This window comes from Astyanax mexicanus, chromosome 4 (genome assembly GCF_023375975.1).
Source record: "Astyanax mexicanus isolate ESR-SI-001 chromosome 4, AstMex3_surface, whole genome shotgun sequence".
In the NCBI taxonomy this organism is placed as follows: Eukaryota; Metazoa; Chordata; class Actinopteri; order Characiformes; family Acestrorhamphidae; genus Astyanax; species Astyanax mexicanus.
In genome coordinates, this window is record NC_064411.1 from 45,461,430 (window position 1) to 45,489,061 (window position 27,632).

Here is a 27,632-nt window from a genome sequence, read left to right on the forward strand (position 1 = left end):
TTCTCTCAAGAAAGTCTCTATTTTAAAGAAAAGGTTGCCTGCTTGTTCAAATAATTGATTTTTTTTTAAATGACAATAGGCGATATGCACAGTCTATTTTTCTAAAAGATGCAAAGCCATTTTTATTTTTTAAGAAGACTCCAACCTGAAATTCTTGATAAATGGACCATAAGAAATGATTCTTTTTTTTCCCCCATTTTCTCCCCAATTTACACATCCAATTACCCAAGTCCCCCTATCACTAGTAATGCCCCAACACACCAGGAAGGTGAAGACTAACACATGCTTTCTCCAATACATGTGAAGCCAGCCACTGCTTTTCTATGTCATCAGCTCACAGATGCCCTGTGATGTGGACATCACCCTAGGAGTGATATGGGGAGAGAGTGCCATCTACCCACCCGGAGGGAGCAGGGCTCTGTGCGCCCTCTGAGCGCAGGCAGCTTGATGGCAAAGCTGCATGAGCAGGGGGTTCGAACCTGCGACCTCCCGCTCATAGAGGCAGCGCTTTAGACCGCTGGACCACTCGGCGCCACAGAAATTATTCTAAATTACCTGAAATAAACTTTTTTTTACATTTAACTTCTATTGACTTCCACTGATAGAGGTTTTGCCTCTCCCCTGTAAAGTTTCTGTTCTGTAGATACACAGGGGGACCAGAGGAACCACATTAACACAATTAGAAAAAAAAAATAGGTTTAGGTCCCAGGACCTTTAATTATTGATACTTTTGATAGGGATTGATGACAGACATACCATAAAACCTTCTTGAGGTTTTGTACATATTCTGATGCAGACATATATCTATCACAATTATCACTTCTGTCTATCACTTAGATCTTTATGCTTGCCATTTTTTCCTGCTTCGAAACTACAGTCAACTTCAGGAACTGATTGTTTACTTGCTACCTAATATATTCACCCCTTGAGAGATCAAAAGGGATCCAAATAATGTGAACCAGTGAACCACAGGATCAGGATCATTGGAGCCCAATGCTTATTGATGCGATCCACCAAGGCCCCACCTCACAATTTACAAGTAAAAGTAAGCCTTTTGTGCAGGACCTGTTTTAAAGGTCTTCATTTAAAAAAAAGAAAAAAAATACCCTTTACTATACCGTATATATACCATAAATATAGTCATAGTAAACTATTATACATTGATTAAAGCTACCACACCGGCCTGGTGTGTAAAAGATAAATGACTAATTTAGAATTGCTTAACTTGAATGACTGTGTTTTGGCAGCTAATTCAGACTTAATGTAAATGCTTTAAATACATCTACACTATGTCCACAGCTGCCTGCAGGCTGATGTAATTACATCCCACAACAGCACTAACACAACTTCAAATCAGAGCGTGTGCAGCTTTTTTGATGTGAGAACGTGCGGTTCGCCTTATGTTAGTTTGGACATGTCCAGGCAGTTTGAGTGTGGCTTGATCAATTCGGTAAGCATGCTTATGAATCAGTTAGCCTGTCATCAGAGCTAGAGAGGACAAATACTCTAGAGGAGAGGGCCATTTGGTGTTTATAGTCTTTCTGCACCAACTGGAACAGGGTCTTAAATGGTAAAAAGCATCATCCAAATGACAGGAAGCCATTAGACAACATCAAATGGCCAGAGATTGAGCAGCATCATGTGTATTTAGGCTTGATTGATGAATGTGTGAAGGCCGTGGCTGGGAGAGCCATTTCAGGTGCTAATAATCGGTTTCATATGTGGGAAATGTGGAAAGTGCAGGAGAAAAGGTTGCTTAAACCTTTTGCAATCGGCCCATTTTCAGGAAGATTTCTAGCCTGGAGTGCTTTCCACTGAATAATTTACAGTCTGTTGTTTACTGTATCTTGACTGAGTTAAGTAACTCCACGTTTCTGTAGAATTCCCAAGTTGGCCTATGCTTTTTCTGTTGGGTGGATTCTATAGGTTTAGCTGGATACTGATAGTGGTTTGAAATTGAATAATGTGCAGAATCACACAGTACAAGTAAGCCTAAGATCAGACATAGTTTCCTCACTAAGGAAAATGTTTATTAGAGAGGGAAGTACTTGTATTTACAGATGTGTTCCAACACAGATTGGTGAACATGTTGTAGTACTTTAGTTTTTTCCCCCTCTTTTTTTAAGCACAAAAAGGTTCTTTTGTATAAACTCATTGTATAGTTGATTAATGAATTTCTTTGGGTGTGCTTAAAACCTGTTTTTAAAATTGAGTCTATTGACAACTGTTTGTATTCGAGTCAGGATGCAGAAAAGATTTAAACGCTTAAGGCATCTGTTATTGTGCGCATCACAGGAGTGGAATTTGGGATTCTCAGGTCAATACTGAGAAAGATGTGCAGCAATATGCCTTCAAACAAATACTGAGAATGGTCTCGACCGCAAGGCCACAGAGCCACAGCTTCACCACAGTAGTTTAAATCCAGCCGTTTCAGGCCAGTGTTATTGACTGCATGTGCAGTAAAAACAGTGTGACTATGGCGTGTAGACAGTGACTCTTTAGAGAAGGGTCTGACTATTGACTGACTGCATATGATAGCGTGTAAATATTACTTTTAAGTTATTAAAGTAATATTTCAACCTTGAGGTAAAATTTACGGATAATTAAGTAACATTTTGCATTGATAAATATTACAGTTAATTAAGGTGTAATGTTCTATGGCCAATTTATGCCTGATTTTGGGAAGTCTGCATTAGTGGTTCCTAAACTTCACCACAGTCCCCAGTTTGATACCCGTTGGTCTACATAACCCACTAGCTAACTTATACTGTAATATCTTTGCTGCATTTTTAGCAATTAATGTGAATAAATTGACAATATTTCTAATATTGTCTCCATACTTCCTGTCCACACTGTCGTCATAAAATATTATAGTAATTTGGGAGGGGAAATTATGAAACAGAGCAAGATGAACAGCTAAAAATGTTTGCAACTCTAGGTCAAACACATTCTCATCAAATGCAGATTTTCTCTAAAATTGTCCACCCTGTCATGCAGCTTGCCATAACAGGATGGACAAATACAAGTGAAAAGTATTTTTTTATTGTGACGGCCAAAAGGCACAATATTTTATTCATGACCCCAATAATTTAAACATAAAGTTTGTTATAGTATAAATTCTAAAATATAATGTTCGCACAATGCAAATGTATCAAAATATATCATCATCTGAAGTATCGATTAGGCCAACATTCAATAAGTCAAACCAAAACAAGGCTCTGTGTCCTTGTAAGTACTAGTGGGGCGGGGCTCTTCAAAGACAAAGTTCAACAATGTGCTAAAAAAAATTTAAGTTTTAAAAAGACTTCCATTTAAGCCCTTTCATTTTCCAGCATGTTTATTATGCTTTCATTAAGGATGAAGCAGTCTCTCAGCCGTCTGCGCTCTGTAGGTCTCGTGGCGTAGATTAAACAGGAAAAGGAGCACACAGCTCTGCGGACGTGGACACGATGAAAAGACAAATAAGCAACAATCTTTTATTCTGTAAAGCTGACATATGTTTATTCAGCCAGTTATTTAAGAACGATGAATTTATTAGAAATTCCATTTTTGGCACAAGTTATTTTCCTTTTTTAAATAAATAAGTCTCGGTCTGCCTTTGACTAAAGTATCTAAATAAATATGCACACCTCTGTCCAATAAATATCAAGTATACACAAGAAAGATGCACTGCATCAACATTTCTGCTGTTGGGATAAAAAAAATAAGAAGAACCAACATTGCCGAAGCTGTAAATAGATAAAATGGGGAGAAGAGAAGCTATTCATACACACACATAGTACTGTGTCTTTCTGATCGTCTTTACAGAGACGTACATAGAATAGAATGATATGAAATGATATAAAACAGTCCTACTAGAACAAGTGATTTAAACAATGCTTGACAGAAACCATTGTGTATATATATATATATATATATATATATATATATATATATATATATATATATACACACCCACTGAACACTTTATGAGGAACACCATAAAAATACTGGCTGCTTTTGCTCTCAGAACATCTTTAATTCTTATATATATATATATGCCATATCATGTAGTAGATGATAATATCATTATAATCATTTTGCGTTTACTATGCAGCGTTTTGGTATTTTTATGCACAATATTGTGGTAGATTGGCTGATTGGATAAATTATTTAATGACTAATTATTAGTTTTTATGAATTACATATGAAGTGTTTCCAATAAAGTGTTCAATTGATGTGTGCATAAATATATTTTGCAGCATGATCTGATTGCATCACACACTTTGTTATATTCCTTCGATTTTCCGAGAAATACAAATCAAATAAATTTCCAGAAGAATTGTAACAGTTTTTTAAGTGGCTAATATAATCCGCACGGACGCCTGCTCAGGAAAATCTCTTTCAAGAATATCCAATTAGCAGATTTATATGCTGCTTCTGGCTCATGCTGAAGAACTTTGAAGACAGCCCAGCGTTCGATAAATGTGTTTTTTCCTACCATCTGAAGCCTATGTGTGTACAGTGGTTCTCAATCTGGTCTGGTCTGTTTGTTGTCCTGTAGGTAAATCTGGTGGCCAGGCCCTGGTGTGGGCTGGAGGCTGCGTGTCCACTCAGCTGCTGCTGCCTTGTTTTTACTGTAAGTCCATTATCTTTGAAGGCCGGCCATGTTTAGGCCTTGATGGTTCCCGGCCTGCCTCCAATCTCATTTGTGGTTTTGTTCTTAATTACCTTAAAGTTCTCGTTATTCAATTTGACCACAGTTCCGCAACCTCCTTGGCAGCCCAGACTGCCTGTCTGCCCCCCTGCCCACCTGCCCACCTGTTTGCGGCGAACAAGTCAGCTTGACAAAACTAGGAAAATCAGTGGACACAAGTGTTATCTAACTGTTCTGTGTAGTAGAGATTTGTCTATTTATAGCTCTGTTGACTTAGGAGGAATTAGATGTTAACAGTATGTGCAGTGGGTTACAGATCTGGGACAACCCAATATGCACGCGTCTGTCCTGCCACTGTCTGACTCACAACAGATTGACCTCTTGGATGTACTGTGGTAATCTTTAAGAATCGTGAGCAAACAGATTGTTGTGTAAGTCAATCTTTAAAAAGAAGCTATAGGCCTTTCCTACATTCTGGCACCAAGATCTGAGTGTAGGAAAGCAGAATTTAAAATACATGTACCTGATTATATTTAGATGTACTCCTTTGCTCACTGTCTTTTAGTATTTTCTAACACCTGGGAGTTGCTCTTAAGGCGCAAAACTTGCACAAGACATGCAGTTCGTATGCACAGGTGTATCAATTTTATTATATCTTGCTGGAAAATTCGTCCAGTCAAATATTTTATTTTGTTCGATTGAAGCTTCAGCCAAACAGGTTAATTTTGAATAATCTCTAATGGGAAAGCGAATGCCAACACGGGGTTGACACTCTGCAAATGCATGTTTGTGCTGTACAATCTCAGCAGGTGTTCTTACGTTAATGTTACAGCCTACTGTAAAAACACTCAGGACTAATAGAGGACAAATCATAGTTAGGATAGGGTTAAAGAAACAAATTCTTTAATCTTTCTGCAGAGATTAAAATGTTAAGTGATTATGTCTGATTTTTAGTTCTATGTATGGTTCTATTGGACAGATTTGGCAAGGCTTTATAGTGAAAATAAAAGCAGCTATTATAATAAATGGGGGTTCTCTTCAAGTGACAATGCAGGTTGTTATTTAGAGGTTATGACCTGAGAAGACACAAAGGGGTTTAAGTAAATGTGTTTGTGTGTATCTGTTCTTGTGTTTGTGTGTGTGATTTCTATCAGTGAATAATCAGCCCCAGGAGAATGGGTGTAGCGCAGCTAGATTCATTGCATGTTAATTTTTCTTACACAAAGTAAATGAGGTAGCTGTGTTTAACATCTTACTTCAGTATACACATAGCATTCATGACAAAAGACTGTATACTTTAGAATTTCTTCTGAACTGTAAAATCTCTGTTCATTTAGACTGACGTGAAGTTCTCCTTAAAATTGCATTTGTCACCCAGCAATTTTATGTTCAGTGAAAGGCAAGAGTAGTGTCTCAGCACTGAAAGCTTGCACTACAGGTCCCATCACAAGATTGTTTTTGTTTTTTTTTCCTCTTTAGATCTTCTTAGAACCATGTTCTCCATTGATCCATGAAGCACGTGAACCAGAAAGCAAGAGTAATCACAAATTTCCAGCTGTCTACAAACCATCCCGTTCCGCCAGAGTGTCAGACATAGCCTTCCTGTCTGCTGTGGCTTCTGTGGTTTCCATTATGACACACACAGAATTCGTTTTTCACGTACGTTTCCAAGCATATGGGAGTAAGCGTCACTGTTACCATAATGCTGACTGGAACCAGCCTGACGGAGTTGACTGTAGCTTCCTCATTGTGGAATCCTTCACAGTACTGTCTTGGAGGTTTTGACTGTTACGTAGTTGACTGAAACCGCTGAGAAGCTTGACTGAGTAGACTGTAGCCTTCCTGGACCCGTCACTACAGTAGCATTTGCAGTTGCATCTCTGTATCTTTTACAGCGTTGACAGTGGCATCTCCGGGGCTTTGACTGTTGGGTTGACTGAAACCCCTATGAAGCTTCCACTATTTGCACAGAGATGACTGTAGACATCCTGTATCTTCTGAAGCTTCCATCATTTCCATGGAGGTGACTGTAGACCACAATGAGCTTGTCCAAAGACTTCCACGGCCTCTACTATAGCTGCTCTTGCCACCACCCACTCTGAAGCCTCAACTGCAACTCAGACATCCTCCATTTCGCTGTTTTCTGAGGTCATACACAGCCGCACTCCCTGGCTGACACATTCGGGACAATGCCAAATTTTCCGTTGTTGCCAAAGAACACCAAGTTTCCCTCATACTTAGTGGGCCGGCAGCAGGGGCTGTAGGGTTCACGGTCCCTGGCACCTTCCACGTTTGAAGCTTTGCGCTTCTGACCAGATGACTTGTTGAGCCGCAAGTGGTCCATCACTATGTCATAGGTGCCCCGGCGGCTAGTACATTTGCCGCTGCAGTATTGGAAGACCACAGTCTCATTACTGTCGTAGCCCAGGCCCAGGTCACTTACCCTCAGCTGCTTCTTGTGCAACTTGCATTGGTTTGGGCCCATCCTTGCCCGCTTGGTTCTCCTGCCCCGGCTACTTGCCACCACCTTGCTTGACCTTTTGGACTGTCTGTTCACCAGCATTCTGATCACCCTCTGCAGCTCCCCCTCTGTGAAGCTCTGGAACAAGTAGGAAACTGGAACACAAAAAGGAGAAACAGTCCATATATAACCATCTTGTATGGGGAGTAAAACTAATTGATGAATTGGCCCTCTCAACTTTCTAAAGCTAAAGGTCGAACATGCACCTCTTTAAATTATGTTGTTCAGGCATGAGGCTGTTTTCTGCACCGGCTCTGATTGCCAGAATAATAAAACAGGAATTGTGCCTGCCCTTAAATGGCTCATGTACAATGATCTTCTTGCTGGCCGGGTTTCCATCCAAACCTTTTGCAAAATTTATGTCAGTTACAAAAATGTTTTTCTTCCATTATGATAATGCAATATAATGAAGATAACGAAGACCACCAGTGATTAGAAGTGGCATTAAAACAAGTGTAATAGAGGGATTTAACTTTTCTGATTTAGCAGAATTATCTTTAGAGCCAGATACAATATTTTATTGAATAACTCTGGCCTGCTTAGTGAGGGATAAAATCAATGTGCCACCCTGACAATGTGCATCATACTCTGGGGAGTACAAATGCGCCTGACAGTTTTGAAAGGGCAGTAGAGAGATTTTTTAAGCATACTTTCTAAAGTTTCTAAATTAATCTTTGAAAAGCTGTGTGTTGTGTGCCTTCAGAGATGTTCTAACATTGTCTTGGTGACAAACTGGGAGATTTAACTTTAAACCAAAGGCAATTTCCATCACTTGTTTTCACAGTTTGCCATTAACGATATTCTAGCTCATCTGAACACTATTCACATGCATACTTCCTAAACTGTTTCTACATTAGCTATAGCAAAATTTTCTGTCTGTTCAGCTGGTATCGTTATGTTATTTTTTGCTATTTATATGTTGTTTCCTTCCAGAGGAAGATGGGTACATTTTTTTAAATTCACAAAAACTTGAATGGAAATTGGTGGAAAACTCACTACTGACACTTTATTTATTTTTTTAGATAGATTGAATGTAAGTAAATTAGAATGAAAATTTAGGATGATGATTGATTGTACTTGTACAAACTCAATAACTAGCTATACAGAGTAAAACATTTTGTAATTACATAGCTTTGTAAGAGCCAGTTTCCCAGCAGTCTAAATGCCTTTTAAACAAATGTCTTCTGAAAAAAAAAAGAAAACCATAAAACTCTCATTGCTGTTCACCACAGTTCACCCGAAGTTTATAGTTGGCACGGTGCTGTATGAAAATGAGCTTTCTTCTTTTTTCCCTCTTTTTGATAGCTGGCTAAGCCTTGGGTCCTATGACACATGAGGTGTGATGTGAGTGTGAGTTGGTGAGATATGTAAATGAAACAGAGCTGACCGCTGAGCGATACACTAATCCCACCCGTCAGTCTGTTCTTATGCTGCCTAATCCACACCAGGGCCTTTGCTGAGAGAACGGCGTCTGTTTATCTTACACTGTGATAGCAGAGAGCCCACGCTGTCCGCTGATCTAGCCACCCGCCGAAGACCCGTCGCTTCGGGTGAAAATGATGGTGACGGTGGTGGTCCTAATGGTGGTGTCGCTGATGAAAATCGCGTGGACGAGGCAGAGGCCCTGGGGTCGGTGGCCCCGGCAGGCAGCATGGTTTTGGTGAGGAGGAGTGAAAGAGCAGTGCTAATGAGGATTAAGGCAAGAATGGCCCCTTTCCATAACTTCATTTTAGAATGGTGTGGAGCATTGAAACTCTGTGAGACAGAAAAAGAAAGAAGAACAAATAATTTATTAAATACATTGATGCTAAATACATTTTATTACATTTATACAACTAAGTTCTGACTTAACATACAATAAAATTATATATTTCAACATGAAAAGAACTGTCAGTGACCAAATAGAGCTAGTTAGATAATCTAGTGCAGCAGCACACGTAGCTAGCTAGCAATATACCAGATACATACACAAATGTGTATCTAGTAATATTACTCCTATACCAAACTGATTAAGATATCAACTAAATCTAGTCAGATAACAAAATGTATTAATTTTTTTTGTGAAAGGTGCACCTCTTCAACGTTTTTTAGTACAGTGTAGCAAGAAAGAAAGGTAGCAGAGACTCAGTAAACACAAATTGAATTTCATTTATACACTTTTCTCCATTAAGCTGAAGGAAATAAAGCATTTAATGTGGATGTGGATATTGCAAACTGAGTTGTTCTTATTCAAAATGTTATTGCAGCTCTTTTAATGTTAATGTGTTAATGATCAATATTGGAACTAACTTATAATAACTGAGTTTAGTCTGTTGCCATTGGCAGCTTCTTTTTCATTGGCTTCTTTCACAATCTATTTGCATACTGGGTGTGTCCAACAGTTTCTGACACTCACCATCAGTGTGTAGAATTTTCCACCTGGGCTACCATAGAAATAAATCAAGCTCCCCTTTAGTTGTAATAACTTGATGTTTTAATTTATGCTAACTCATAAAGTTAGCATAAAAAAGTTTTCATTCCCCATTGCTTTTAAAAAGAAAAAGAGCAAACTGGTTGCCTTAAAAAAGTTAAGTAAACTCAACTTATCCGGCCTTACACTATAACAAAATAAAAAAAGTCAAATCAACTTCCCCTTTAGTTGTAATAACTCGATGTTCTAAGTTATGCTAACTTAAGTTTTCATTACCTATTACTTTACTTTTTTAAGGCAACCGGTTTCCTCAAATTTTTCAAATAAATTCGACTTATCCGGGCTTACAGTGCGTTCACTACAGGGAATCTTTAGCTTTGTTTATTTTGTGCTCAAGATATCTTTCTCTGCTTTAGATCTTATCAGCACCAAGTTCACCTAAAATTAAGCAAACATTTTATATACTCAATATAGCTTTAAAGAAATGCTTTGCTTGGTTGTAACATAGGCTGCTTAGTTTCTTGACATTCCAGGTCATTCTTGGCGAATGAGTCACTTTCCTTGTATCTCTTTCCCATTAGGGACTCCAGACTCCTCCCTGGTGTCCCATTCCTGTCTATTTAGCACCGCTCTAGACCTCTCTGTTTGCCGTAGGTCTTTTCAGCTTACTGCGCTCTTCTTTCAGTTTTGCAGAGGGTGCAGAACATCTGCCAAGCCTGAGACCCCCACATGCACACCATTATTTACAAGCATGACCAAACACTTTTACCTCAATATTTGCAGAAGTGGGAACCCGGTCATGGGATCAGCTTTTTCTTGACAAACAGCTTGATGTTCTGTTTTTGATATGACAGGAAGTGTGCTAAGTGTGTGATTTACACAAGCATAACATTATGACCACCTCTTTAGTCCTGCATATTTTCGTATCCTCCTTTCATTACTGTGTTTTTCAATGGCCAGTACAACCACAGAGAAGGTATTATTTGGGTGGTGGGTCATTCTCAGCACTCCACTGACACTGACATGGTGATGGTGTGTTATTGTGTGTTCTTCTGTGTGTGTTGTCTGGGTGGTCCACTGGATAATGCGTGTAGAAACAAGGAGGTGGTCATAATGTTATGCATAATCAGTGTATGAACTACTTTAATGGAAACACCAATAACATTTTTTTGAACCCCCCAGTTACACCTGTGCATTATTTAGACTCGCTTTTCTGCTCCCTCACTTCTTGAGGCTTGTTCTAATGCCTTTCAGATTTTCTTTCATTCTCAAGTAAAACAAACCACTATTTCGCAGAACAAATAGCCATTCCCTTTTTCCCCCTTCAACACATGTTTGTTTCTGTCTTTTAGGATCGGCAGCAGGAAAACATTTCCGCAGATCAGGAAACGGCACATGGGTAGTGACTAAGAACAAATCCAGACCGGCCGCACTGAAAACGTTCTGGCAGACCTGATGTGTAATATTCTCCAAGGACTGTAAGGTATGGCTTGTTTAGACTGAGCTGTTGCTACAGATAGCGATCTTGGAACTCTTGCGCTGTCTAGAGAAAGATAAGAGACGGTGATACCTTTAATTGCAAAGGCTTTTGAAGAAAGACATCAACACACCTTGTGTACACATGTTCACCATGTTCTTTCCCTTCAGACAGACTACATTGTTTGTTTGGGTTTTGTTTTTTGTTTTTGTTTGTTTGTTTGGGTTATGTTTTTTTTTTGTTTATTTGTTTGTTTGAGTTTTGGGTTTTTTGTTTGTTTGGGTTTTTATTTGTTTCAATTACCCCAAAGTCATAACACTAGAAAGAACATCATCATAGCGTGATAACAGTAGCAATGTTTCTACCCAAATGTTCTGCAAATTTTACACGCAATTGTGAAATTTCCATCGACTAAACAATTAGATGCACTTTAGGCTAGTTAGGGTTTGTTTTTGGTTTTAGCAGAATCATCCATCCTATTTTCAAATTTAGTGAGAGCTTAAATTTGAATGACAGGGCTCTGAGTGGCTCACCAGACTGAGATGCTAACACTATGACACAAGGATCACAAGCTCAAATCCCAGATCATGCTGCTTCATAACTAGCAGTGGGAACCCAAAACATCACAATTGGACATGCTGTCTCTGGTTGGAAAGATGGCACTCTTTCCCTCATCACTTTTCACTCCCATTGTGATGCTGGCTTGCGCAAACATCTGTTTGCCGGTTTAATTAGTGCAAAGTTAGCTTCCTAGTGAGGCTGCATTGGTGGCAGTTGAAAAAGAGAGGGTTTGGAAGAGAAGTGGTGGCTGATTTTACATGGGATCAGATCATTCATTAGGCCAGATGTAACTTTATGTGTTTATGGACAGTCAGCAAAGACACTTGTGGCCTGATATGTTAAGTTAATATATGTTAAGTTTAAAAATAACCTTTTCCATGACAGTGATATTATATCTTGTCCATCTTGGCCTAGCATAAAATCTGTTTTGTAACATTTGGGTGATTTGGGTGAATTTTTCCATTGTTCTTTTTTACTATTAATATATACTACTGATAACACTTGTAGCAACATCTGATTAAATAATTCCAAGTACATCCTTCAGACTTTCCTAGGACTTTCACAGGCTTTTCTTATTTTGTGAAAGTAAACAATATATTCCCTAAATTGTTCTATGTTGGTATTCATTTGAGGTGCTTATCTCATTTATGGAGAACGTACCCATATTTTTCTTCCTGTTCCATTTTTATCTCCTACTCCGTGTGTATTGGATTTGTTACAAACTGAGTAATCAAAAAAGTGGCCTCTCTTTTGGCAAGCTTTGATCGTCTCAGCGTTTCCCACAGATGATAATAAATTATACTATCATCATTTGCTTGTACAGCCAAGCACTTAAGCCTTCGCACCTAAATCCCCATTAATCCAGATTGCGTAATAGTGTTTTTATGACCTAAAATACTGGTATGCCAATAAACATATCCATAATTGGAGTATTAGCAGTTGCAGTGTCATGACTGAGTATTAGCATTAATCTATAATAATCATTTTCTTCTCTCTCAGTCCATCACTGGAAATGATGACTTAATTGCAAAACGAATAATCAGACACTGCTCTTAATTTTCGAACATGCTCCATTGATTAATTGCCCTGATGATCTAAATTGCTACCATCCACGCTTAAGAGCCTTTAGCATGATTAATGCGGTGCAGTTAATGGGCAGCCTTTAAATGGTGTTTATGTACTCATTATTAGAGCTGACATTAACTGCTGTAAATATACACAGTGTGAGGATGGTTGTAAGATTATGATGAATTCCCTGGGTGCCTAAGTCTTGGCTGAGTGAAATTGATCATAATGCATATTAAGTTCATATTCCTTTTATTACGAACACATCATCTGTTTTTGTTGCTATTGGGAATCATAGGCTTACTGGGAAAATATCCATCTTATAAATGCCTCCCAAGCCAGTGTACAACCTCACTCTCACAGTCTGGCTCTCTGAACAGCACAGCTGAGTAGTTCAGGACTGTATAAAGTGGATTATGTGGATCAGGTGTGTTCTCTGCAAAAATGTGGACTGCCTTGGGGTAATGGAGGGCTATAGCCAATAAAGTGCTGTTTTATTTCTGAGACAAGACTTTTAACCCACTTATAAATTACAAATCAAATGATTAGCAGTGTAGGGTGTCCACCTATTAACATAGGCCACATTAGTGATGTTGTGTGAGCCAAGTCACCGGCATGCTTATGCCACGTTAGTAATGCCGGATGAGCCAGGTCGCTGGCATGCTAACAAGGCTAACAGTCATTAGATGAGCATGGTCACCAGCATGCTACAGCAGAGTTAGGATGTTGGATACAACCTGTTGTCAGCATGCTAATACAGAGGTGGCGAGGTTGGATGCACCTCTATGCTGTTATGCTTATGCAGAGTTAGCACTGTTGGATTTAGCAATGTTGGATGAGTCAGATCGTCAGTATGCTAATATTAGCAATGTTAGAAAAGCCCAGTCGCTGGAATGTTAATGCCCGGTGGCCACCACACTTATGCGGCATTAGCTATGTTGATTGATCACCAATATGTTAACACAGAGATAGTAATGCTGGATGGTCCTGTTGGATAATTTTCATTATACTACACACAGAGTTATATATAGCCCACACATTGCTGTTTTTTCTGCTGTTAAACCCTGACAAAAAGTGCACACTGCAGAGTATCTGAGTCTCTGTGCTAGTGTTTACACTGTCTTTAACACACTACTTCACAATTAGCAGCAAACAATATTTCCAGTAACTTGGTGACTGAATACTACAATGGCGGTGCATCGTCCTGTACACAGAGCTCTGTGACTCATAATTGGCAGTGCGAGGACAAAAGCCTGAACTCTATATGTGAGAGTAAACAAGTGTAAATGTTTACATCCCAGTCAGGTTAAGTCATAGCATTTGAATGTTACAGTGGTGGAGGACATTCCAGGTCAAAATTCTCCCCAACTTACACCAATGCGTTGTTTCGCGATGAGAATGTATTCTGTGTTGATAGCTATTTAAAAATGAAAACAAATTCAGGACTGTGCTAAAGTTTAAGGTATTTAAGCATATTACACAAAACCATTTATTTTAGCAAGTTTTTGAGGTACACAACACATCATTTTAAAAGTGGGATCAAATTTTAAAAAGTTAATCATTTAATTTAAAACAAAATAGGAACAGTTTTCCTTAAGAGAGATTAAGCCTATTATCTGTCTATATTTTTCGTTTCAATTGAAAATCTTCATTTAGTATTCTGTGTAGTGCAAGGCTAGGCTTAATCTCTGTCTGAGGAACTGCCCCACAGAAATAAAAATAGGCTTAGAGCTGTAGCAGTTCACACAGAGATAAAGGTGTAATTTCGTTAGGAAGCATTTAGTACTTGCTCTTTTTTAAATACAGTAGCACGTGAAACGCTTCTTCTACCCCCATTGCCTGCATATTAACCAATAAAAGAAAATATTCAGAAAGATGAGTTTACCCGGAAAAGCCCCCAGACAAATTTTATGGCCTCGCCCACTTAGCGTATCAGAGGCGATACGTTTGCATTTCATGCATATTCATGAGTGGGGCTGAAATTCTGTCATACTTTCCCGCCCACTCCTCCAACGAACTAAAATCGGCTCACAGGGCATTCATTCATATTAGAGACCACCGCAAAATTAATAAAAAACAATGAGACCTTTTAAACCCGCTTTCAAATTCAGCTACTCTGGGGATGATTGGATACAACCATGCTTATTCAGTAGCTAGTTAGTTACTCCCCCCGCCTAGCTTTCTCCCACAGCTTAGCTTTCATTCATTGTCAACAGTGTTAGCATTTCTGGGTGAATTATTCCTCTAACCCTAATGTTTCTCCAGGGCTGCTGTTGTTGCTGCTACATGACCCTCCTGACATTTCCAACTGTGCTAAAACTGAAAATGAACATACGCTTGTCAATGACCCCAGATACATACTTCATAAAAATAAATTATGAAAAAACACCATCCATCCAGAACACGTGGATGACATACACTCACTTGGGCCCATCTGAACAGTCCAAACAATTAGAGTTGTGAGGCTGTGTGGAATATTCCAGAATAAACAGGCCTTGATTCATGGGGCTGTGAAAAGAGCACTGCAGGTATTCAGATGGGGCTGATACAGCAGCTCGGCTGGCCAGAAGCAAATCTCCCAAGCCTTTGTCTGGGTATTGATAGGGTGTGTTGCATAACTAAAGGCAGAAGCATCACAGTGACATTTTAAGCATATACTGCCAACTCAAAAAGCCTGAGCTGTGTGGGTGTCTGAGTGTGAGACAGAGGGTGTGTTGGAGGGTGCAGTAGATCACTGTGTTACAGGGAAGGCTGTGTATTATTTATTTATCTTAACCATGCAATGTCATCTGTTATCTTACAGCTCTGAAAAACTAAAAGACAACTTTATTAATTCCTGAATCAGTTTCTCTGATTTTGCTATTTATAGGTATATGTTTGAGTACAATTAACATTGTTGTTTTATTCTGTAACCACAGACAACATTTCTCCCAAATTCCAAATAGAAATATTGTCATTTAGAGCATTTATTTGCAGAAAATGAGAAATGGCTGAAATAACAAAAAAGATACAGAGCTTTCAGACCCCAAAAAATGCAAAGAAAACTAGTTCATATTCATAAAGTTTTAAATGGTCATAAATCAATATTTGGTGGAATAACCCTGGTTTTTAATCACAGTTTTCATGCATCTTGGCAGGTTCTCCTCCACCAGTCTTACACGCTGCTTTTGGATAACTTTATGCCACTCCTGGTGCAAAAATTCAAATCAAATCAAAGTTCAGTTTGGTTTGATGGCTGTGATCATCCATCTTCCTTGATTATATTCCAGAGCTTTTTAATTTGGTAAAATAAAAATAAAAACTCATCATTTTTAAGTGGTCTCCTATTTTTTTTTTCCAGAGCTGTATGATACTGCATTGAATTTGCAGTAATCATACAGGTTTTTGGTGCTGATGGGCAGATAGTAAATACTGATACACCTGCATTACCGTCTGGTTTGGGAATTGCAACACCTCAGACCGCAAGACCCTACAGCGGATAGTGCAGACAGCTGAGAAAATCATCGGAGTCTCTCTTCCCTCCATCACTGAGATCTACACCACACTCTGCATCCGCAAAGCCACCAGCATTGTAGACGACATCACCCATCCCTCACACGGACTCTTCAATCTGATGCCGTCCAGCAGAAGATACAGGAGCATCCGAGCCTCCACTACTAGACTCTGCAACAGCTTCATCCACCAGGCAGTCAGACTTCTCAACGCAAAGAGACAGAACTGAACCCCCACCCCACCCACCACTCACCCAACACACTCGCACAAAACTAAACTGTACACCCCCCCCCCTTACACAAAACTAAACTGTACACCCCCCCCCCCTTTACACTCACAAAGAACTGAACTTCACCCACACACACACACCCAGTCAGCACACAGAGGCTGACATGACTTTATTTGCTGCACTCTTAAAAACTATAAACTCTACCTCAGTAACTGCTGTGATTATATATGTTCTATATGTTACAGTATGTCACACATCTCTGCACCTTATCCCCACTATACACTTTATTATACCGTATCGGTACTGCACTGTCCTGTCTTTAAATTGTCTTGTCTTTTGTATTTATTGTATTTATTGTTATTTAGTGTTATAATTTTATAATTTTATGTTGCACTGTCATCACTCCTGCACTTTATGTTGTCTATTGCTTGTGGTTCTATGTTGCACCATGGTTCCGGAGGAACGTAATTTCATCACACTGTGTACCTGTACTCAGATGTAATGACAATAAAAGCCTCTTGACTTGACTCTTGACTTGATACCGATGCAATAGGGCATACTGCTAGTTTCAAGGGTACATACATGGTACAATGTATCCCGTTTGAGTAAAATTAGGTGTAAAGGAGTTTGGCCAAGTTATAGTTATTGGAATGTGTGTACTTTGCCGTATGATGTATGGTGTAGCACCATCCATTTCCAGTCTTTCCATCTTTGTTGTGTCTAATTCCAACAATTTTCCCTGTGGCACTTTTTAACATTATTCTGATTTAATGTAAGAAAGCAAGGATGCACTTAGGAATTAAGAGATTGACAGACAGTCTTGGATAGGACAGACTGTTTGCATGACACCCTCTGCATTGTGCTCTTTCACATTGTTACATGGAGTATATAGAGTTGGAGCAAATGCGTCCACCTTTGATTATGGTGCTTAAACAACATAGTGCTTGAAAATATGAATATGTGGTTGATATTCTGAATTCACAGTTAAGAAGTAGGATATTCTTACTATCACATGAATGCAAAAAAAGAAACACTTGTTTTGGGTCTATGAAATGTGGTTACAAATTTGACATGATAGACAATTACGGCTTGGAATTGGATGGCTTATGGAAATGGATGTTTAGTACATTAATGTTTAGTACAGCCATTGATAAAATGGTAACAAAACCATTTTATCACCAAATCTGATGTTTATTTTAGGCTGTTCATGTTATTTTTTTAATGTGACCTATATCAGACTTTCTCTGAACAGTTTGCAAACCTAAACTTACTCACATGACCATGCATTAAATTAAAGTTTCAGTTTCATTTTTATCACATTAATATTTATGAGATCCAATGAGATTTTGTGCCCGTCACACAGCCACACAAATAGTACATCTGTGCTACATATGACATATGATTTAGGACACCTTTACCTTCTGTGTAAACACAGCCTTAGGTACTGTATATATGTGTGTGAATCATGCAACTACGAAGTCTAGTTGGAAGAGTTTCAACAAACCCCATCTCTTTAAAACTTTTTTTTTAGTGCTGACTATCACAGCACATATTTCTTCCATATGCAAAGAATAGTGCTATACGTGCATGCTACCTCTAACATATACAGCTGTACTTCCTGTTAGTGAGAAATAGATGTAAAATATCATGTAAAATCAAATCATCACCATATGGACAAGTGTAGTTTTGATTTGGGAGTGAGTGTTTGAAACATGCCACTGACTCATTGTTTAAAGGATTTTTTTTTTCATAAATATTGTTGGGAAAAAACTGACCGTTGCAGTTTATATTCCTGTATTGGGTCCACCCATACACGCCAGTTTATGTGTGTAAATGTGGTGATGAAATTGTTGAAAATGGCAAGAATTGATTACACACCCCAAACACCCCAGACTTTAGTAGTTACTGAAAGCATGCATGCAAATTACAACCATCTAAAGGGTTAACCCAGTTCTGGAGTGTCTCTGTCTTGGGGCAATAAACTTCAGAGTAAAACCACCATCCAACACATCAACAAACTCTGATAAACAATAGAGTATTTTTTTTCTCTTTTGTGTTGTGAAGGACTGAGAAAAGTGGGCCTCGGTCCACTGTCAGCCTGTCCGGTTAAGCCCTGGTAAAAACAAGGGGCCTGTATGTTGTAGAGGGGGTGTGGCTAAAACTTTAAACATAAATGGACGCAAGATTAATGCAAGTTTAAGAACGGGAATGAGTTATTATTGGCAAATTATTGCTGCAGGAAATGCAGGTTATCTCATTGTAAGTTCACCTATAGGGCACCACATCACATTTAGTCCACTGGTGGGCATTTCTCTATTAGAAGGGCACCAAACCAAGTTTATCACCATGTTTTCTCACCTGTAGGAGAACCCTAAACAGCACTGCAGCCCTTTTCTAGAGAAAAGGGTGCAGAAGGGCACCCATAGATGACTACTGATTAAGACTACTAAAATTTTTCCCTTTTTTTTATTACCTAGAGACATTTTTTTAAATCATGGATGCCCCTGCCTCCTTCCCTGAGTGTTCTAGTGCCTCTTCAGAGGCAAATCACTATAGTTTATTACAAAAAAGGGGAACCCTAGTGTGTTCTTTATCACAACAATACAACCAATAGGGCACCTTTTTCTCTTTTCTGTCACTGTATAGGGTAATTGAGGCATACATTTTCAACCATGGGGCACCAAGAGAGGCATATGCCACCTGCACACCTTCCCTGAGACCACCTGTGCCTCTACTGTCCCCTCAGAAGCACATCCCTATAATGTATTACAAGACAGGGGCACCCTAGTGTACACTTCCTGACTTCCTACCCACAAAAAGTGCAACTAATACGGCACTTTGTCTCAATTTTGGCAAAACAGCGACACTTTTTCAAACATGGGGCACCAAGGGGCCATTTGCTGCCCCTGCCCCCCGTCCCTAAGTCCACCAGTTCCTCTCCTGTCCCTTCAGAGAGCATAGAGGAGGCCAAGGAGCAGCAGGGAAGGCAAGAAGAAGAGCACACTCCAAAGATCAGGACAGGATTAGCACTAATGCGCCCTGCTTTATCTACAGTCACGTGGGCTAACACCTGGGACTGGCTCTCTCTCAGCGCGTTGAAGCAGCCGGCATGGCTAATCTTGATGGCCTGCGCATCAAACCACACACACACTTACATACACCCACATATAAAAAGGCCTGGTAACACACATACACAGCATCCACATATGCTAACCATCCCAACACATTTCCACCTCACATGAAAGTAGAAGAAAAGAAAACTCCCCTAACTAAACCCCAAATCTCTGATACATAATTACACATCCATGTTTGTTGACTTGCGCCATATTGTTTGAGTTATAGCTTTATTCATATTTCATTTCCCAGAAGCTTTGGGTTACGTTTGACTTGTGTTATTAACTCCCTGTGGTTCTTGCGGGCTTTGAGTAGAAGTTTGTTAATGTGTGATTTCCCTCAGCACACCCTTTCAGTGTCAGTTCAAGCTCGCCTCAGGCACTGTTAACACAGATGAGAGTAATAATCAAATCAGATGTGTTACTTCCTGTCTTTTTTCTTCAACCTAATCACATTCACATATTTACACAAGCTGGCAGATTGGGAAGGTTTCCTAAAAGACTGTGGAACAAACGAATGGAAACGACTCGTTAAAAAATGTTGGAGCTACGTACTAAATGTGGGTGTGGGGGTGATCTAGAGGCCTGTTTAAACAGAACATCAAGTTGTATTAACGTTGATTCGGACCGTTCATTTGCAGACTGTTTGAAATGTGCAGAGCCGCTATATTCAGGCTGTGTTTGATCACTCACTTAATTCATTTAGGGGGTTATATCTGCACTTTACTAACCAGAATAAAGCAGGCCTCTACTGCACTGCATGGCCAAATGGTTATTAAGTCTGTGGTGTATTGTTACGTGCCTTGCGATAGTTGCTGTCTTTAGATGTCTGGTCTTACATTCCCGCCCTGATTTCACAGAGTTATCAGTTACCAGTCTCATCCCACATCTCTACTGTGGTGTTGGCACACCAGCTATGGGCCTTGTGCCATATTGCTACCAGTCAACTAATGCATGCCTATGTCAGTTTGCCTTACCACAAATGATTTTGTGCCCTCGAGTATGGTTTGTAAGCTTTTAGTTCCAAACTTTGTTTGTGTGGAAAAGCCACTGGAGTGAATTATCAGAATTTAAGTGCGGTTTCATATTTTGATGGGATATTCTATTTCCAAAGCTGTGTGAGTTTTTTAACTCCTCGATCTTCAGCATCATGTGCATACCAGAAATATATAATATTTATTACTATTTATTAATATTTATTGCAAGGAAACTATTTAATTATTACTGCTTTAGGGCTCTCTCAATTCACCATGTGTAGCATAATCTGTTTACCCTCACTGTGGGACTACAATATGACTACTTATTTGCTGTTTATTTACTTGTATTTTTATATTCTCTTGTATTTTTGTATATTAAGGTTTTGAACATAGTTTGCATATTTCCTAAGATTTCTGTTCTGTCCTCTGCGCTGCTGTAATATTGCAAATTTCTTCTTTTTACCACCCACAGTGGACAGCGCAATGGGTGGTACTGATCTGACTGAAAATGCCTGTATTTAAAGATTACTTTGGCAAAAACCACATCCACATTAAATGCAGGAGGACATGCACGTGCATATTCCGCAGGTCAGGGCAGTGTGGCAAAAGTCATGGGACACGATGCTAGTCCCCGTTTCATGACTTTTCCCATGTCAGTGTACTGTAACAATTTGCTTTCTCTGTACATGTGCACAGTTCACAGTCCTGTGATTAAGCCTTTTATGAGCAGGTTTGTATTTGATTGAAGGTTACTGTCTGACTGATCTATCGCATATTACTGTCTGATTGGTTTGTTAGAGTGAGTCTTGTTTCTTAGTGCTGTGATATCATGACAGGCTAATCAAAACTCACCTTAACCCTTTTGGGTAAAGCCCCCCACTAAGCTCTATGGATCTACCTACATTAAACAAAAAATAAGGATGCTTCAAAGGGTTCTTTGAGCAGTGCAAAAAAATAACCACTTTTTTGTGTGACAAAAATTTAACAAACTTGGTACTTTATGGAATCAAACATGGTTCTTCTATAGCATCACTGTATATATATATACACCAACAGCCTACTCCATATACCCTGTTCTTCAATGATTAGGACCATCACAGAGCAGATACTGCAGTAACACTAGCATGGAGGTGGTGTGTTAGTTTTTGTTGTTCTGGTAAAATGATAAATTATTCAGAGAAATAGAGGGAACTAAAGTGTGTAATTATACAACTAAAAGTGCTATCATATGATTAGTAGAACTGATAATATAGATGATGAGTATAGAAACACAGAGCTGGTGTTAAAATTACTGGTGATAGGTATATATATATATATATATATATATATATATATATATATATATATATATATATATATATATATATATATATATATATATTTATACACACACACTCATACACAACTGACTAAGATCATCAGGTTTGTTTGGCATGATGGAGTAGCTAGTTTAAATTATAATGACTAGCATAATGCTTATATTATTTACTGTCCCACTGTCTTGTGGTGTAATACACTATCAAGGCTTTCTACATGAACTGTATGTGTCCATGCTAGTAGGGAACAGAGGCACCCAATAAGAGTTTCTCTACCTGGATCATATTATACTACTGTGTGTTATGGTGGTTTGGATGGTCAGTATATTATCTCTGTTTCATTTGACATCTAAAAGCTGCAGTCTTTTATGTTGGAGTCTTTATGTAATTCAGCCCTCGCAGTTCCGTCAAAGCCATAAACTGAACTATGTCGTTCAGGCAGTTTGATTTGTGGATGCAGCGAGGTCGCTGAAAGAGGAATTTGATTTCATTACACAGTTTGCCATCCCAAGGTCAGAATCGCTATTTCATAGTCGGGACCTCTGATCAGTGAAGCATGCTTCAATATTACATTTCCGAGCCCCTGTCTACGTCCAAGTGTCTGCGCACTTGTTAAAATATGCTCTGCGTGGAAAACCAGAAACATCTGACATGAATAAAAGCCCAGGTGTACAGAGGAGAGACACACGAGTCTATTGCTGAATTGATAGACACTTGGGAAATGAGACTGAGCTCCATACAGCTGGATAAAGATAATGTTAGGACTGGTAATATATTTCATTTTGTAAATATTAGCTCAGTTACTGGCTTGTTGTATAATATTGCAGAAGGTGTCAAAACTAGGGGTGTCACAGTACCACTTTTTCACGTCTAATACTGATACCGATACTGCAACCTTGACTATCTGTTGATACTGATAACAGGCAGATACCATCTTCTTCCCTCTCCTTAACCAAGCTGTTAATAATACGGTAGCTTCACCGGGGACAGAGTTTGGCAACTTTATTTAAACAAGGAAAAAGACAGAAATAACTGCCTAATGAGCAGTGGTTTTCTCCTAAAATCTTGAAACCCTTACTCACCTTTATTTTTTCTTTTATCTAAAGAACATCATGCTTAAACTGTGACTAATATTCTACTTCCATTTGAAGCCTAGAATACTGGCATGTAGGCTTAGACACATATAGGCTTGGCTTCTTAGGTTAAGCATTAATATTATAGTGTAGGCTAATAGATTATATCAGAATATGCTTTTTTTTTCTTTAAAAATTCAATCCAAACCCTTAGTCCAAACCCAAATTTCAGGTCATGACTTGCATTGAGGTGTGAGAATGAGTGGACAATAATCCCACTCGCCTTATTAATCAATGGCGATTAACTACATGCACCATATGGGCAAAAGTATTGAGACAACTGCTCATTATACCAAAATCAAGGGTATTACAACAAGAGTTTTATTTGCTTTTATTGTTGTATTATTTGCTTTTATTACTGTTTATATTTTCAAGGGAAGACTAATTACTAGATTCTGGAGCACTGTAGTGAGTTATAATTGCTTTCAACAGCAAGATTATAAGTGATTACAGGGTGTTGGATGGAGAACCATCATCACTGCAATATTTTGAGTACTCACACTCATTATTGTGAACAGTGAGTAAAATATGTTTTTTTTTGCTGCATTTTAAACAAAATTTGCATATTTTTAAAACTTTTTCTTAGTCGCCCAGACCTCAGCTTGACCTCCACCATTCATGTTACATGCCATTTCTGAATTATATTACAAGTTGAGGAATCAGCTTATCTTGACTCCATCCACACCTACATATCAGGATTAGTTTTTTTAACTGAAAAAAAAGTCTGCATTCTGGCCTCTTGTCTACACAAAAAAGCTTTTCAAAAACACATCCAAGGTGCAGATTTTTAAAAATATTTCTGTGTTGGAAAACTAAGCTTTGACATAAGGCATAAACATACATGTTTCTGACTGAATCGTAAATACCTTCTTTCTCCTTGTATTTTTTCCACTCTAAAATCGTATGTAAAACAAACACTGATCTAGACTAAAATCATGTTTCATCTTTAATCTTTGTGCCTTTGGGGGTTCAGTTCATCTTCTTCTTACTTAATTATTCACAGTAACAGAAACCTGAATCAGGGGTGCCCAAACGTTTTCATGCAACAGTATTTTGCCTTTCTGCCAGGTATCTACCTGTTACTGCAACATGATTTAAATTATGTTAAAAGAGCTACAATATAAACACTAAGGATTTATGAGTAAATTTTCATTATAGACTCTATCTCTATATGATCTATATCTATTACATTCTTCACTGTAGGTGTGCTTCCACATTTTTTAGAAATCTCGAAACGTTCCACAAACAACGAAGAGCTCATACTCCGAACTTTTTCGTATGCTGTGTGTGATGGAGCTTTAAAAGCCTTGTTGATTAAGGCTTGGCAGAAGCTGAATACATCTCCTCTGAGCATGTTAGAGCATGGAAGGCAGAGAAAACAAACTCCAAAGCCATCAATCTGAACCATGTGCAGGGATCAAAACGAAATGCCAAAGCACTTGGGAGGGTCACGGCTCACATGGACTGGACTGGTTCTATAGGCCGATTTGGAGGTTTCATTGCCTGATGCAGTTCCCGCTGAGGACAAGCAAAAGTGTGTGGGTGTGAAGAGACAATTCTCACTGCGTGATCACGGGAAGGCCTTCATCAGGCTTGCAACCTAAGCCAGATTGAAGCCCAGGTTACGGGAGTTGAGGAGCTCAGATGAAGATAGGCTTAGCCTCTGGTGCCTTTTGTTTCCCTAAAATGCAGCATTTCTCATTGACCAATATTATTGGATCATCTACACCTTTGATTAATACATTTGGATGTGTTAATGTCAGAAAAAAATACTCTGAAATTGGATTTTCCATCCTTATTAAGATCATTATTGTTTAAAACCTAAAGAGTCCGTCAATTTTTTTTTTTCATTTGCATCATGCAGAACAAAACAAAATTATAAAAAAAGTACCAAAACAGCAAATATAATGCACCAGCTTTAGGATTTCACTTACATACCAAACAGTACAAAATTAACTGCGAATTCATCTGGGATTGTCTTTGGTGGTCTACTAAACCTGGATTTCCTTTCTATAGCAATCTGATTAAACAGTATCAGATGTGGCCTGATTGAAGAGATAAAAAAGCAAGGGTTCACTAATCTTCACAAGCAATGAAATCTCACTGAAACGTGCTCTTTCAGTTAAATCCAAACCTGCAATTAGCCCTGGATAAATACTGGACATTCACAAATCTGCCACTGAGCAGGTTCTCATTCAGTTAAGAGGAGTCATATGTGTGACTTTCTGGCAATCTGGAACCTGACAGAGTCTGAGGTATTCACACTTTTTAACACCTGCGCTATTAGCAGGAGCTTACACTAACAAAACAAGATGTGTCCTTACCGAGCGCCCGGCTAAGTCGGACTTATCTGGGTGGCGTTGTGTTGGGATGACCTCAGGGTAGAGGTGGGGAGGGGAAATCCCTCATTTTGCACTGGTAGCCAGGATTGGGGACGACAGATTGTGCTCCCCCTGTGACTCGTACATCCATGTATTGAGGGAGGGGCACTGGAGAACCTCCTGCTAAGCTGGGCTGGAATTGACACGGACTCAGTTGCACTGGGTTGGCGTTTCTTCAGGTGCACCTGAGTGGGCAGTCGTCACGATTTAAAACTGGTAGTTCCTCGTCATAGTTGTTTCAGGTTGATTTCAGGTTGTTGCTCAGCATCTACATTACTTGCATATTTGACTTGCAGTCAAAATACCCTGGAGGTAGGCTTGATGGTGTATCCTCATCCTGTAGTATAGGACAGTAGGCAAGTCCAGGTCTAGCAAATCATGAGTGGTACTTGTGTAAAACACAATACTTCTTGGTAAATGACAATTGTTCTCTGCCTTAAGAGTTTTAAACCTACAAAACAAGAAGAATAAGACTTGTGTCATTCATTGGAAGCAAGAGAGTATGAAGAATGGATTAAGTTGGCACATAAAACACCTTGAGAAAAGGTTACATTTATTATCTGAACTTGAACATCACATAAAAGACATATAAAACGCTACCCTGACTCTACACAAGTTGCTCTTAGTTGTACCCAGAGGCCTGGTTTAAAATGTTTATGCATTTAAAAGTATAAGTTTCTCAATAACTTTTTAGGGTTTTCTCCCTAAAAAGAAAATCTTCCTTCAAGCATTTTAAACATTCTTGAAGGTTCCTCAAAATCACCTTGAGGGGTTTCTCCAAAGTTTATGATTCACATAAGAATCCATAAAAGTTCCTCAAGGAACGTATACTTTTAACAATGTACACGACTATATTAAGACCAAGACAAGCATTCAAACCAATAAGAAGATGAATTAGAAGATGCTTCTCCAGCAACCTCACTTACGTCTGTCACTGTCTGTCCACGTCCTGATAGCATCTCCTCTTGCATGGTGGATACGTTTACATGGCAAGGTCTGAGCGTCTGTGAATATCTGAGTGTGTCTAGAGTTTAAGGACAGGCTGAGTGTATGCATGTGTACACACCTCCTGGTTGCTCTCTCTCTCTCTCGTTCTCTCTTTCCCTCTCTCCCTCTCTCTCCTCCCTGTGTTTGAGGCTCCTCCTCAGACAGAGCTAGTGATCACACACTAGCTCAGATTACCGTTGTTTCACTAATCACATGTGGCAGGGTCCTGGCACTTCCCCACCATCCAGCAGAACGCAGAGACTGACGGTGGGGGTGGACAGGACACACTGACCAGAGGCTTCTAACACCTACTTTCCACTACTTGTCTCTGTCTCATAAGCAGAAGTGGGCCAGTTGGTGGCCTTCAAGTGGCCACTCTCAGCCCTGTCAGACAAGCATTAAAAAGCTTCTGCTTTGGCTGTGTGGTGGTGGAAACTGTGCCGTGACCTGCCAGACTTACCAAAGTGGCCTCCCTTTTCTTATATCAGCTTAAATGGTTCTTGCCATCTTCCAGTATTAATGCTGCATGTATTGTGATAGTAAGAAGATCCTACTAAGTTGGAATTAGGAGCGGGTCATGTTAGAGTTCTTTGTTTTTTTTACACTATCAGAGTGGTCAATTTACTATGAACAGAATGATAAAAGGAACACAGATTAAAAATAATGTATACAAACTTTTTATTTTCTAATTATTTTTTAAAATAAAGGATAATAAGGACTCAGAATAGCTGTATACCCTACACCATAGCCCAGAAATGTAGAGAAATATAGAGCCCTTACAATGCAGAGGAAGCAACTGGTCCACTGAGCCTTGTGTTCCCAACTACACATTTACACCTTGGTGGTTAAACTGCAGTGCAGCACAGACTCAACACCGCACTAGTATAAGCATAACCACTATCATCCAAGGATCACCAAGCTTTACCATCAGCAGCCAGAGCCTGAGAGCACAATTGACTTTGCTCTCTGGGGTAGACGGCATTCTTTCCTCCCCTTGTTGCCTCCAGTGCGATGCTAGTCAGCACAGATGTCTGCTTGCTGATGTATTGGAGCCGGGTTGCTGCACTCTTCTCCGAGCGAGGGCCAGTGTTACTGCAAGTTTTGATTTTAGAAACCAGAGGCACCTGGTTTAATTGAATTTTATTTCTATTGCGCTTTTTACAACAAAAGTTGTCACAAAGCTGCTTTACAGAGAAAGCTGTAAAGTTGGTCAAACAAATGATCGCTTGAGCTTCTGCTTGGCTAGAATGAAAACCTGCACCCACACTGGTACTTTGGAGGTACTAGGGAGTCCTGTTGCTTGCACCAGATACTGATCCTTCCATCTGCCTGTA

The 27,632-nt window shown here is 39.2% G+C and overlaps 1 protein-coding gene and 1 long non-coding RNA gene across 2 annotated transcripts in view; one reads left to right on the forward strand and one right to left on the reverse strand.

Annotated features, from left to right (window-relative positions):
• LOC103038185 (neurturin) lies at positions 1–26,560 on the reverse strand. The gene is made up of 4 exons (XM_007235576.3): positions 26,238–26,560; positions 25,255–25,762; positions 8,642–8,912; positions 1–7,252 (listed from the first exon to the last, which is right to left on the reverse strand). The coding sequence occupies exons 3-4, from the start codon at positions 8,883–8,885 to the stop codon at positions 6,786–6,788; spliced, it is 711 nt and encodes a 236-aa protein (XP_007235638.3). The 5' UTR covers positions 8,886–8,912; positions 25,255–25,762; positions 26,238–26,560; the 3' UTR covers positions 1–6,785.
• LOC111194541 (uncharacterized) overlaps positions 1–27,632 on the forward strand; it is a 64,734-nt gene that overhangs the window by 746 nt on the left and 36,356 nt on the right. The window contains exon 2 of the long non-coding RNA XR_007438885.1: positions 10,920–11,050. This is a non-coding gene — a long non-coding RNA (uncharacterized LOC111194541). The remainder of the gene's footprint in view (positions 1–10,919; positions 11,051–27,632) is intronic.

What these genes read in the sequence shown, in the direction of transcription:
- LOC103038185 (XM_007235576.3), bottom strand. Translation starts at nt 8,885, where the DNA reads ATGAAGTTATGGAAAGGGGCCATTCTTGCCTTAATCCTCATTAGCACT. An exon ending in GGGCTCTCTGCTATCACAGT is followed by an intron (nt 7,253 to 8,641) that starts GTAAGATAAACA and finishes TTTGTGTTCCAG; the next exon opens with TTTCCTACTTGTTCCAGAGC.